The following is a 14,227-nucleotide window of genomic DNA, read 5'->3' as shown; positions in this document are numbered from 1 at the left end:
GTGCCCCTGGCGACCTCTCTCTCTCTCACACACACACACACACACACACACACACACACACAGCGCCGGCTTTGTGTTGGTTTAAAAAGTAACTCTAAACATAAACGCGGTGAAAAGGAGCTCTCGAACACAAGCCGAACATGCATGCACGTGTTGTTTCGCAGAGTCCAGGTGAGAGCAAACTATTATTTTGTATTGGTGGACATAACAAGAAGATATCCACATAGAGAAAATACACATGAAAGGCACTATATACATAAGTTTGCACATGGTATTTTATTCCGAATAAGAGAAAAGACACAAAAAAAGGCACAAAACAGCCCCGAGACATCAACTTTTCCTTTTATTTCAAAATATTCTCCCAACAGGATGAAACTCAAGAGAAGCCCAGAGGGTCCAAAGCCAATAGAGCCGTCTAGAACAGAAGCACCACTCATTATTGCTATGTCACTCTGCTGCAGGACAAGGCGCTCAGGAGGTGGAGGGGGGGAAGAGGAAAAAGAGGAGAAAGGAAAGGAAGGGGGGAACACAGAGACCCACAAACACATTCACTCCAGCACACACATACAAAAGGAGCTATGTGAAACACAGTGGTGATTCTAAAAACTACGATATTTTTAAAAAAGCTGCAGACGTTCTCCGTGTAGCTCTGCATCCAAACTGCTGAAGAACAAACCGTCAGGGGAGAAATAGTCAGAGTGTCAATGTGATCTTCCGTAGAGACTAAAAATACAAGCAGAGCTGGTTTTAGAGATCATAACAGTCGTGTTTACGGCCCCCTTCAGGCAAGACGGAGAACATTTGCAGCCGTCTGATAAAAACACTTCATTCTGTCTTTCTGTAGAGCGATACAGAATGGAGGGAGGGAGGGAGGGAGGGAGGAGAGAGGAGCAGAAACATACTGAGGGGGTGAGGAGGAGCTGAGAGGAGTGTGGACGTGTCACGGGATGGGGCTGCTGGTTGTCCGTCTCTACTATCACAAGTCTAAAAAAAATTCAGCATGGTACAAAAATCGTCAGTAAAAAAAGATGCTTTGCTGCCGTGGAGTCAGAGGGGGGCGAGTCGGGTGGACGCACCCGTGTCTTTACGCCTTCTCCTCAGTCGCCTCCTCCGCTGCTTCAGTTACCTGAAGGGAAGAAGAGGTAAAGGAGTCATACAAGTGTTAGCCATCAGTCTCGCCACGGGTAGGTTCCAATGCGGACTGGAATAAACAGACCTCAAAAACCGAAAGATTATCTCCTTTTTCTTTTAGGGAAATATTCACTTCTTCGCTTTCTTGTGGCGAGTTAGAAGAGAAGACTGATACATCGCTCATGTCTGTAAGCCACATGAGAAGTTAGACCAGAAACAGCTTAGCACAAAGACTGGAAACAAGTTGAGCCCAGCCCTATTTTAACTGTCAAAACAAATCCACCTACCGACACCTGAAGCCTGTTAAAGCAAATAAGCACATTACCCAAAATGTTTATTGCTTTAAAGAGTAACTTCGGTAGTTTTGTTTTTGTGTCTAAATGACTAATGGAAATAACAATTTTTCAGACTGGTCCATATTGATGATGGCAGCACATGTTGATAAAGCAGCCAGTAGCTCCTCAAATCCTTGCTACTTTTTTTGCTATATTTTTCTATTTTTTCGACTCCATGGCCCCTTCTGCTGAAGCACGACTTTTCTACGACAAAGAAGCACTCATCAACATCGGGAAAAGTTGTGTGGGGCTTGGACTGAATGCAGACTGCGAGAGGATCCCCTCCAACGGTCAGCCCAGAGGGGAGAAACGAAACTGAAAGCATCGGACGAAGAGAGGGAGGAGAGCCGGCATCAGGGCAAGGCTGACACGACTTGGACCATGACTTCTCCTGTCTAATGTCCGGTCACAGGACAATAAAGTGGATGAGATGTCATTGAAGCTCACTCAGCAACGGGAGATCAGAGACCGCTCTGCACACATCTTCACAGAGACATGTTTAACCCCGAACATCCTGGATCAAGCTGTTGCACTGGATGGGCGTACCTTGTTCAGAGCTGACGGGACACAAGACTGCAGGAATTGCACAATGCCATCTGCAACAACATGTCTGAGCAACCAGGTGGAATTTTCATAGTTGCTGGCAATTTTAATTAACTTATAACTTTTTTTATAAAAAGAGTATTAAATATACCTTGTACCTTGCATATTGAGCAAGTGGGAAAAGGGCTGTAATGTTACCACTCAGTGTGTTCACTTCTCATGTCCACTAAAAGTGTTTGTTTTTGCCACTGACGGGCTCAGATTTTAATTCTAAGTGTCTGACAACATTATGGAAAGAAATATACCTCATTGTCTCTCGCCAAAGCTACCTCACTCCATTAAAGTAAACAGTAATTTTATTACTAAAACTAACAACAAATGTCTTAATTTGTCTCGCTGGTTTATCAAGTTATCAGGATTATGTAACCCCTTCAGATCTGGTGTGCAGTTTATTTCTGTTTAATTAGGAATATAGGTGTGGGAATATTACTTTTCTTAACATTTTGTAGGTTTCTATTGTGCATCTATTAGTCTGCAAAGCAGAAAATTAGTAACGCACTCTGCACCGGGAGGTGTGGGGGGGCGTTAGCATTGCCCCTTCAAAATAAGGTATGAAATATTACATACCTCCTAAGCCCACCTCAAACCTCAAAAAATAATTAACATGAGTTTTGAGAGGAAAAATGGAACTAATCGCCCTAATTGGATGATTGGTCAGCCTGAACACAGTGAGCTTAAATAACTACTGAATATTTCCCTGCTTAACCCTTTGAAACCTGGATCGACCTATTTTCTTGTGATGCATTCAGATGCCTTTTTTAAGCTGTAAGACACTGTGAAACCTCAGCAATTTAAAAAAGATAGCGAGAAACTTGACTTGAAAATGTCCTAAAAAAGAGAAATTAGTAAAAAATTATTTTTAAAAAATGCCAGATTTTTTTAAAGGGGGGATTAAAAAAAATCTAGGAAAACAAATCCAGAAAATGATATTTATAAGTGTTATAATTAAATATTTAAAATGTTTAAATAATATTTACTTTTTTTCTTTTTCCAATGTCAGCACATTTTGGGGTAATTTCTTTTCTTAAACCTTTTTTTCATGCTTATTTTCAGGTAATTTTCTTTCTATTTTTACTTTTGAAATGTATTTATTTTTAGTAATTTCTTTCAATTTTTGGGCCATGCTTTATTAGCAGCTGTGTGAATTTCCTTCAGGATAAATAATGTATCTATTTACCTTTCTATTTAGTTGATCATTGTCTTCCCTCCATATTTTTTGCAAGAAATCAAACCAACATGCTGAGGTTTCAAAGGGTTAAAATCTTGTAGCATTCACATTGTTGGCTCATGTAACAGATTTTTGTTTTGTTAACATTTCTCAGCATTTTTTTCTCTAAAAAAACTGCTCACTAACATGCATAACTCCTATCTGCAGGACAGAGACATCTCCTGTCTCTGTCCCCTGCCTGACCATTGGACGAGCCGGTCGTCTAAAAACACAGCGAGCCAATCACACGTCACATCACAGCGACCCCTCCTGCTCGCGTGTTAAAAAGTTGTCCTTGGTCGGCTTCACTGCACACAGCGACAGAAAATGACAGACGCTCAATTCACTCTTTCTCTCACCAACAGTCTCTCTCGGACACGCCACAGCACTGCAAAGCACACTGGGTAAATTTTTGCTTAATTAACAGACAATTTGTAAACGAGTTAGTCACCGCAAAGATGGATTAGAGACACACGAGCGTACCCTTAACTCTGACTGTCTCACTCTGCCCTCTCACTGACATCAAGGAGGGAGCCGTGCTTCTGTTAGAGGACACACTGACAGACGGACGAGACACGTAGATCTGTGTGTGTGTGTGTGTGTGTGTGTGTGTGAGTGAGCATGCATCATGTGAGCGGGAGATGTGTATTAGTGATAGTGAACAGTGTGGTTATGCAGTGGAGGAATATGCGTGCAGTTTGTGTGTGTGTGTGTGTGTGTGTGTGTGTGTGTGTGTGTGTGTGTGTGTGTGTGTGTGTGTGTGCGTGCGTGTTCATGTTTATGCACAAACCGACAACATAAGGGAATAAAGATCATTATTTTCTTGTCTGTCTAACTGAAAGTTCTCTTCTTTCATCAACATTTTTTCCCAAATTTTCCCTCCTCATACCTCATTGGTCTTGGTCTCTCCGTTCTGGGCGGGGCCGTCATCCTTCTTACCCTTAGCGCCGCCTTTCTTTGCCTTCGCCCCCTTATCATCTGCCACTTTCTGCACAAACAAATGAGAAAAACACATAAAAGTTACATGATAGTACACACAAGGAAAATATTTCTAATATGACTTCCAAATAAGGTTCTAAGATCTAACAATACACTTGAGTATTGCAATATTATGTGTTGTAATACTTTATCAGTTTTCAAAAACTCAACATTAGGGCTGTCCCAAATGCTTTAAAGTTTGTTCTTTAGTTATAATTACTCTCTAATACCTGGATCGACTTTTTCTCTGCTTTCATTAGTGTTTGTACCTCTTGAATCTGAGAAAATTGGTTTGATTTCTGTTAAAAACTGTAAAAACATAATGTCCAACTTGGCAGAATCAGTATTTGAATGCTTCATTTTCTTTTTTAAAAATATATATGCATTATATTATTATGTACATATGGTGTGCCCTACATTGTGTTTATTTTTTTAATTGTTATTATTTTAAAATTTTCTTAATTAGTTTAGGCAAGCGCTTTATTTTAGTTTTTTTTTAATGTTTATGGGCAAATTTCTCAGAGTGAAAAAGTAGCGTTGTTATGTTGGACGTTAACAGGGCTGTTTACATACAAATAAAGTTCCCACTGCTCTGACTGCAAAAAACTTTCATTTTGAACACTGAATAACCTTTAGACCACAGTATTACATCACAGGAGCAAAACCCCAAAGGAGCTATGGACAAGAGAAAAGCTTACTGGTCGCATATCCTTTAATTTATCTAAAAAATGATAACTTTATCTTGGCTCAAACCATGGCCGCCCACACTGCATCTATGCCAAGACAGGTTAACGAAAGTGATCTCGATGAAAAAAATAACAGCAAAACTCCACAGAAGGACAGAAAGTTTCTTGTTAACATGGGCTCATTTGATTACCTATTTTAGATTACCATAGCGATAAGGCGCTGTACTGATTTAATGTTAATTTGACCAAAGCAGACATCTGTTTCTTTTAATGTATTAATATATTTATTTTATTTATTACGCGCCATGAGAATTTATTGTCCATCTCCTGACAAATGTGGATAAACATCTTGTTAAAAAAACCCCAACTTTTAAGCAGATAGTGGTGTGTTCTTACACTATGACAGTTTTAAGGAAATATGTTTTTTAAAAATAATTGCGAAATACCACCTTGCTTACAGTATTGCAATATATCACAATATATTGTATTGTAACCCATGTATTGTGACAAGCATCGTATCGCCTGATTTTTGCAAATACACAAACATTCCCCAAAGTGATCCATCATGTGTGAGGAGCTTTTTTAAAGTTAATTTTCACCTGAATTCAAATGCGTCAACTGAAACTGATTTCAAACCAAATTTTAAGTTCCCTCTGAAAAAATTAGTGTTTACTAAATGCCTGTCATGACAGAAAATGAGAAAAATGCTGATTATATTGCAGACCGTCTGCAGTCCCTAAAAGTAATTAAAAAAAAACAAAACAATAAAATAAAAATAAATACAAGTTGAAACTAGGAATGTTTTTATTTACTATACTTTCTAAAAATTAAACAATCCTTTAACATTCAGAATAAATACAAATTGGTGGATTTTTCTTTTGAAAGTGAAATGATAGCTGCAATGTATGTTTGTATGTGAGCAGCTGAGTGTGTGTGTGTGTGTGTGTGTGTGTGTGTCTCACATCCAGTGGCCTTGGTCACGCACACGGGGCAACTGAGCGCCTCAGACTGTTGCAAATTTATGGGGATATAAATAAACCATTGTTGACGTAGTTTTGTGTGTGTGTGTGTGTGTGTGTGTGTGTGTGTGTGTGTGTGTACTTTACCTTGACGATGGCCTTCCTAGGCTTGGCCTCAGGCTTAGGTGGAGCAGATCTCTGCAAATTAAGCAGAAGTCATTAAGGTCTGACCACCTGCACAATGCATCATGTTTTGGAGAAACATATTTGTAGCTCCTCCTCCTCTCGACACTTAAAGGGTCATTTCTGAACGATCTAAAATCTTATTGCTTTTGCCACAACAGCTGTGTAGAGAATTCATCAGGACTAACACGTGGAGGCTGCCCTCCCATAAGATATTAATAATAATGAAGTACTTGCACTATATGTCCTCAGTAATAGGATCTGACAATGCTCCTGTGCTCAGTCATTTTAAATATCTGCGTCTTCTCAAAGCAAACTGACCTCAGACCGCTGCACAATGACTATATCAGATGGGAGTTCAAATTCTGGCCGCTCGCTCTGAGAAAGTTTGCTGCAGAGCTTTTCCAGGCCGTCGAGTGTAGATGGCGTTACCCTGAAGCCACGAGCTACAGTAACACTGCTGTGACAAAATTAAATCATGTGATTCTTTCCCAGAATATCTCTGTTTTTCCTTCAGAAATCTCTGACGCTCTGCACATGAGACGACATACGAAAGGCAGAAACTCTTCTTCGGCGGCTGGAGGAAGTGACATTTGTACATGCTGGAAACTACCAACAACTTATTGGAATTTACAAACTTCATAGCAGTGTTGGTTTACTGCTAAAAATAGTCTCATCTAATCAAATAAGCTGATCACTGAATGCATGCAAAGAGAAGGAAACATCAGATCAGGAAACATGCAAATATTTACAGCCAGCATGCTTACGTCACATCAAAAGCTTAAAGGAGTAGTTTGATGATTTGGGAAATATGCTTACTCTATTAGAAGTTGTTATTTTTGTGACTTTCTTGTGACTTCCATGACTTCTTTCATCATGCTGGAAACGTGTAAGAAAAGTACAGAAAACGTGGTTTCGAATAGGGGTGGACAGATTATCGGCCGGGCCGATTATTGCTGCAAATATTTGGCATTTTGCAAATTATCTACATCTGTGTTTAACTTTAATGTTTGCAGATAAAATCAATTAATAATTCAAAGAAAGTGCCGGGATGGGAGTAATTTTTACTTTGTAAAGCCTCAGGGAGCTATTCTTATTTATTCATTTTTAATTAAAATTTTCACTCGACGACAAACATGGGAAAATAGTGTCCAGGTTAAAAAACGCCTCAGTTATGCTTTAAACATGAAGAGTCAAAAGCTACTTACATTAGTTTGGCATAAAAACAGTTAAAAAGTCAGATTTTCCCAGTACAGATATATGAGTGGTATTGACCTGCTCATCTAAAAAGCATATTTCTTTTCCTTCAAAGCTTCCGGGAACCAAAATCACCAAAAACTTTCTTAAAATATAATGAAGTCTCTTACATGCATAATAAAAGCGGAAAAAATTATCAGACGTTAGCCTCAGTCCAAATTTTAAATAGTCATTTTAGTTTTTTCAGTTATCTCCGATCCATATCACATAATATGGATAAAGCCAGTCAAAAATTTGAAGTCAGTTACAGTTGATACTAATTTAAGTTGCCAAATTGAAATCCCTCAATGCTCCTTTCAATGGGGTGTGTTCATAAACACTCCGAGTGCCGGACCGTTGGTAAATTCGGAGCGCTGTTGGACTGTACCGTTTGGTTATGCAGAGCAGCGCACTCTGGGAGTGTCAAAGCGACTCTGGGCACTCTGTGTGGGGAGAGAGGGGCAGCAGAGCGCCGAATAGAGCGCAATGAAGTTAACCGTTAATTCATGGAAACAGAACGCTCCGTGGCTTTGAACAACAGCTCTCTCATTTATGTGTAGAGCGTCAGATTGGATTTACGAACGCAGCCAGAGTCAGAGGGCTGGACCATACAGAGCCGTACCACGCCGACTCTGCTTTGCTCCATGGCTGTCGTCATGGAGACGAAAGACAGTTGACGAAGGAGGTGTCAATCTAAACGTGATCTGCCATGCACATGCAGTCTGGAGAAATGCTGTTATCCTCAAATTGAGCTGTTTTCTGACAGTTGGGAACGTTTGTTTTCACCCAGATTTTTGTAGATACTTAATGAGACTCAAATTTGATATAAAATGTGAATTCTTACTATCTGAAGTCACGTTTACAGAGGCTTTAATGGTGCAGCTCTTTGAGACTTTCCAAATGTTATCAGGCTGAATCTCTCTGATAGTGAAAGTGAAAGTATTTTTGGGCCCCGTGGCAATACGTGACGTTTCCCCACTATTTCTTCACACTGCTCTGAATGTCGCATACAGCTCCTTTAAAAACACACATGCAAATGTACAAACACATGCAAAGACTCAACAGAGATGGGTCCAACGTGCAGAACACCACAGATAAAAACACACGGCCTGTTTGGCAGAGCTGCATGATCACATAAACACGATAACCAGTTTGCTAGATAATATCATTATGGTAACTATCCATTAGTTTTACTGGGATTTGGGGAACAACTGGAGAATTCTGATTGAAAATTGGACATTTTCCATGAGTGGGATAAACAGAAAGGACATCTAGGCACTCCAAAAAACGAGGAGGAATAATAGTTTTTAAAGCCCTGACGAAGACCAGTAGTGGTCAAAACATGTTGGCTTTTAAAAAATGATTTAGCCAATATAATAATGGACTTTTAATGTAATTCCTTTTCGATTTCACATTTTTGGAGTGCCTGGATTTCCTTCCTGTTTATCCAGTTGATTCCTGTTTTCCAAGAGCACTGCACACAAGTTTATGACCTATTTAATCATAGCTTATAGTACAGAGTTTTAGGGCCACGTCGAGAAAAAATAAATTAATAAATTTGAGATTTTGAGAATAATATTAAAAGAACACAGTCGTACATTTATGAGAATTAGGCCGGAATATTACTAGAATAAAGTTGTAATTTTACAAGAAAAAAGACGTAATTTTAAGAGAATAAGGTCATATTTTTACGAGAAAGGGGAAATTATATTACGGGAATAAAAATATTGCCAGCCAACTATGAAACAGGTGAGAGCACAGGCAGCCTCCGTGGCAGCCAGTGTCCCCGCCTCACACAATCAACAGGTAACCTGTTGACCAGGTAACCTGTTGACCTGTGCTCTTTCCTGTTGTATATTGCAAGTTTATTCTCATAATATTACTACTTTCTTTTCTCAAAATATTACTTTTTTTCTCTTAATATTACGACTTCATTCTCAGATTTTGAGAGTAACTTTTGTTTTTCTTTAACATGGCCCTGATCCTCTGTCGTATATAGAGCAACCAGTCATCTCTCTCATTTTCCATGAGTGGTTCTCAGTCAGTTTTAGTAGAAAATGTTTTATGGTCACTAACTAATCATGCAGCACTACACATCAACGAGGCGTTGCAACAGGCCACACTGAGAACGGACAAAGACAACAGAGAAAAGACACCGAGCCAGATCCAGTCCTCAGGGAGCGTGTTTATGGAATTTGTAAATTGCTTCGATCAGATCCATAAACTGCGCGAGGACTTTACTCTGAGCCTCGGTAACACGACACCTGCTGCCCCACGAGGTGACGGCGACGAGGGGGAGGCGGGAGGAGGAAGAAGAGGACAGTGACAGAGGTGAAGACAGGGAGGGGAGAACGAAACTTACCAATGACAATCTCTGTGACCTTCTGACGGGCTACAGGAGCAAACGGATGATCAATGAGAGACAGAGAGACAGTGACAGAGAGACAGATATCAGTTGTACCTTTGACGGCTGATCTCGAGTGCTTGGTGAGTGCTACAAGTGTCCTAATCATTAACCTGTCAGGTGTCTCTGACTCACACACACTCTCTCGTAGCAAAAAAACACAGCACACCTGCACAACCACACACAGCACACAAACACATCCGAAACTTTTACCTCGTGCTTTGTGACTTTGGAGGCCTCCTTGCCCTCAGGACCTTCTGGAGACTGTCGGGAAAAGTATGAAGCAACACAGGGAGTGTTAGCAGGGTAACTTACTGCACCACCCCCTCTGAAATGAGAGGGGTCTTGTGCAACCATAAACTTATTAAAAAATGGCCCAAAAAATTGCAAGAAATTAGTAAAAAAAGTTAAAAGACAATTACTTTAAAAAAGCATAAATTAAAAAAAATAGCAAATAACCTCTAGAAAGTGCAAAAGAATGTATTTTTTTCTGTAATATAATTTAAATATAATTAATTTTATTTTTATTTTTGATAATATCCAATTATCCAGATCATTCACCTGTCACTTGTCACCACTAAGAAATAAAAACAATTTTCTAAGTTTCAGATGTTTAAATGTTTGTGAAGGGCGTCTGAATGCAGCAGAAAAAATGGATGTCAATCCAGGTTTTAAAGGGTTAAGGCTGGGTTGTACCAACAAGGATTAATTTCATCTAAGGTTTGCTCTTATCAGAGTTTAGTAAAACCAGGTTTGAAATGAGTAAATCCAGGTTTAAAGTTAATCAGAGCTCTACTGCTCCATTAAAAATTAATCTCAATTTAGTAAAGCCAAGTTTTTTTCATTTAAACTGAGTTTAATCAATAGGGACAAGTGTCATATTGAAACCAAATAATACATAAATAAATACTTGAACAAATACACGTAATCAGCAGGCTGTTGACGCCTAGTAAATATAAAAGAGGCAAAAATGAATCATCATAAAAGTTGAGTTTGTCTCAACATGTTTTGAGGAACTTGATTTTACTTAATCCATTTCAAAAAGGAAGTCATTGCAGAAGTTAAACGTCCTCAGCTGTAGGGTTAAAGTTAAGCCTGGATCACAGTTTAGATTGCAGATTAAAGTTTTCTCAGATTTTAATTTTATCTAGGTTTAGAGTAAAAACTAAACTGAGATTTTAAGAGAGGTTTAAACTGAATCTTTCTTCATTTTAAGTTAGTTTTAAAGTTTGGTGCAACAGATTCAATCAGGTGTAAAAGTTTGTTGTTTTTGGTGCTATCCAGCCTAACAATTTTGTGATTAATGGTTTTCTGATGTGTACATTATGTGCTTTGAGAAGGCTGTCTTATCTGCTCTGTGAAGTAATGTAGGGATATAAATGCAAAAACATGCTAATCATTAGCTTCAGTGAGAGGTCATAAGGTTACAAACTGGCATAGAAAGTGCTGGAGGCTCAGTTCTCTTTCACGAAACACATCACCTCTTGAACAGGAATCCCACTTACTAATGATATAAGACATGTGTTTGGGCTGCACGATTCATCAAAAGTTGCAATATTTTGACAAAGGTAAAATGTGCCACAACATACCAGAGGTCTGTTTGGTGCATTAAATGCAAAAATTACCATTTCCAATGAAATCACAGTTCATATTTCACTATCTATCAAAGTAATCACAATATGATTTTGCATACTGTGCAGCCCTACAATGTGTACCTGGAGCTGAAACCAAAAGCCGATTAAGTGATTATCAACAGAACATTAATCTTCAAGTATTTTAATAATCCATAAAAAAAAAAATCAATTTAGATTTTAAGGACACAACTCATGAGCACAGCACAATAAAACAAAACAGCTGATCAAACAAATTAAAATAAATAAATAAATAAATAAAAAAAATAAATAAAAAAAATCAAATTTCAGCTCAGGCTTTGGGTAATTGTTTCGTTACTTTCTGACATTTTACTAACCAAATGAATTAGTCAATTGATTGAGAAAATGATTGTCAGAATAACTGATGATGAAAATGTGCAGAAAACTATCACGCAAAACAAAAACAACAGGAAAAAAACAGCATAACAGCAACTATAATAAATTCTCTCCCCACTGATTTACAAACTTAAAATGTATATAACAAAAACATTTATACTATGTGTCCGCGTATTGATACTATATTGCGAGCAAAACATCGCGATATTATGCTGTATTGATTTTTTTTTAAATCCCACCCCTAAATATATCATTTTATAGGCAAAAATTCCCCAAATTCACTGGCTCCACTTTCTATTTTATTAATATTTGTTGTAGTAATTAATAAGAGGAAAAGCAATTAATTTGATTTTGGGACTGCTGATCAAACAAACAAATTAACAAATTAATTAATAAAAAAAAAAGTCTAAGAGATCTGATTGGTCTTTGGGGACATGTTTGGTTAATTTGTGATATTTTACAAACCAAATCGAATAATTGAGAAATTAAATGTCAGATTAATCTATGATGAAAATAAACGTACAGCCATGTGCAGAACACTGTAACACAAACTTATCTAACTATCCTGTGCATATCTTTTAAAAAAAAAGCATAACAGCAAACAATAATTTATTTTTCCACTTATTTACTAATATACAGTTACTTTGCCTATTTAAATATTTTATTCATATATTAAAATTTTAATATTCACAATATGATGAGTTCTTGGAATCATAAAATATAATAATCATAAAAATTTAAACTTATTAATTTTAACATATTTGTATTTTTCTTAAAATAACAGAAACAAACTGAACACATAATTTTTAATTTAAATCCAAATTATTTTTTAATTAATATTTGTAATGAAATATCATATGATGTGATGATGACATGTGAGCTCCGTTGGGATTACCATTTTAATGAAGGCATCTTGTTTACATGCCAACAACTGAGGTCCCCAAAGAATGATGTAGGAGTGTAAACACGAATATTTGATACCAACACACCGTCAGCCCACATTCACATGATGGAGGCATGAACACTGTCGGGCTGCAGGCAGGTGAGGACAGCGCACAGGAGAGCCCACCCCCACCGTGAAAAAAATGTGTTGGTTAAGCCTGCAGGTTGGCAATCGCATCATTTGCATGTGGGCGACCTCCGCCCCTGGAGGCCCCCCATTCTCTGTCCTCAAAGGCGAATCTGCGCAGACAATGGCAGTTTTTAGATGGCAGAAAAGCCAATTTCCATGTATGCACTGATACAATGCGCCGGAGCTCGTCGTGCACTGCTGTTTGGATAGTGTCACGGCCCCTTTTAACACAGCGGCAATTGTCCCTGATCCCCTCTTTCTTTATTCCTTTCTCTCCATCTGGACATGGGTTTGTTCAATCGGCTCGGCGCCTACCGTTCATCACCACCGGAGAAAATTGAACCTATAGCTGGTGATATTTCTATTTACTTAAGATCCGATATATGTATGCGCACCTACGGGAATTAACATCACGCACGTCTCTCCTACGGGGTTTACGCATCTATCCATCCGGCGGCTCCGTCTGACATTCACCAGCGCGCACAGTGGACAGAGAAGTGGCACATAAACGACCACAAGAACGGCCATTGAGATGAGCGCAGGGACATATATAGCTCAAATTGAAACATTATTATATTAAAATGACACATAAACGCGGAAAAGACGCGGTAAATGCAGGCAGTGGGCGGAAAGACGCTTCCTGAAACTTTGGCATCGCCTCACCTGCCTCGACGTCGCCACAGAAATCGCGCACTGTTATTTTCCTCAAATGCGAGAGCAGAAAAACTACAGTGAAGTGCACGACACACACACGACACTCACCTTTCTCTTGGGCATTTTTACGCGTGAATTATTCTCCACCAAGCACGGCTAAAAAAAGGCCAAAGCTGAAGGTCCAGTAGAGGCGAATTTGAACTACCTCGAAATACAGGATCAATATCTAAGCACCTTCGATAATATGTTGATTATATGCACTCCCCAAAACTCTATACCTCCCACAGCCATTGGATGGAGCAGTCAAAATCCTCTCCTGTGCTGACTCCTGATTGGCTCCTCGCGTCTCTATGTAAATAAGAGTCTCGCGGACAGTGGATGAGATTTACGCGAGGGCGCGCGTGATTGGCTACGCGCTCTTTGTGCGCAGATCCCACCAGACGGCGGCGGCTGAGAGGGAAAGTGGAGACAGGCCAATGAAAGCGGGGCCGACTCTCTCGGTGGATCTGGGTAATGTAGGATGAGAGAAAGAGAGAATGTTGTAAATGAAGCACAAAGGACCAGAAAAAACGGGCACAATGGCACAATGTCGACCATAAAGGAGCTCCAGAAAATCTGGCGGGTATTGTGTCTTGTAGGGTTTCCACCGCTGTAAAGAACCAGAGTAATCATACACCACTTTTTTCACACAATCACTGCAGAGGCACCAGTCCCTGCAGGAACATGATACCGGTAAAACAATACTGTGAATAAGGTCACTCAAAAAATCGCCACAGCTGACAAATTAGACC

At 39.0% G+C, this 14,227-nt stretch overlaps 1 protein-coding gene across 2 annotated transcripts; it reads right to left on the bottom strand.

Annotated features, from left to right (window-relative positions):
• Positions 1-330: 330 nt before the first annotated feature.
• Positions 331-13,716, bottom strand: hmgn3 (high mobility group nucleosomal binding domain 3). 2 transcript variants are annotated; one of them, XM_088089886.1, is made up of 6 exons: positions 13,545-13,716; positions 9,936-9,986; positions 6,047-6,097; positions 4,166-4,264; positions 3,760-3,859; positions 331-1,126 (listed from the first exon to the last, which is right to left on the bottom strand). In XM_088089886.1, exons 1-6 carry the CDS (start codon positions 13,557-13,559, stop codon positions 1,119-1,121), a joined length of 324 nt encoding a protein of 107 aa, XP_087946012.1. In that variant the 5' UTR covers positions 13,560-13,716; the 3' UTR covers positions 331-1,118. The 2 variants fall into 2 exon arrangements, with proteins under 2 accessions (XP_087946012.1, XP_087946011.1); XM_088089885.1 differs by lacking the exon at positions 331-1,126 and adding an exon at positions 9,681-9,710 and having other exon boundaries at positions 1,133-3,859.
• Between the last annotated feature and the right edge of the window lie 511 nt (positions 13,717-14,227).

Source organism: Plectropomus leopardus, chromosome 16 (assembly GCF_026936395.1).
Source record: "Plectropomus leopardus strain MGB_pleo_1.0 chromosome 16, ASM2693639v1, whole genome shotgun sequence".
NCBI lineage: Eukaryota > Metazoa > Chordata > Actinopteri > Perciformes > Serranidae > Plectropomus > Plectropomus leopardus.
Note: the sequence above shows the minus strand (reverse complement) of the source record. Positions and strands in the feature narration are given on the sequence as shown.

Coding starts and splice junctions, on each gene's coding strand:
- hmgn3 (XM_088089885.1), bottom strand. Junction 6,098..9,680: donor GGTCACAGAGATTGTCATTG/GTAAGTTTCGTT, acceptor CTTAATTTGCAG/AGATCTGCTCCACCTAAGCC. Junction 4,265..6,046: donor CTAGGAAGGCCATCGTCAAG/GTAAAGTACACA, acceptor TTGTTTGTGCAG/AAAGTGGCAGATGATAAGGG.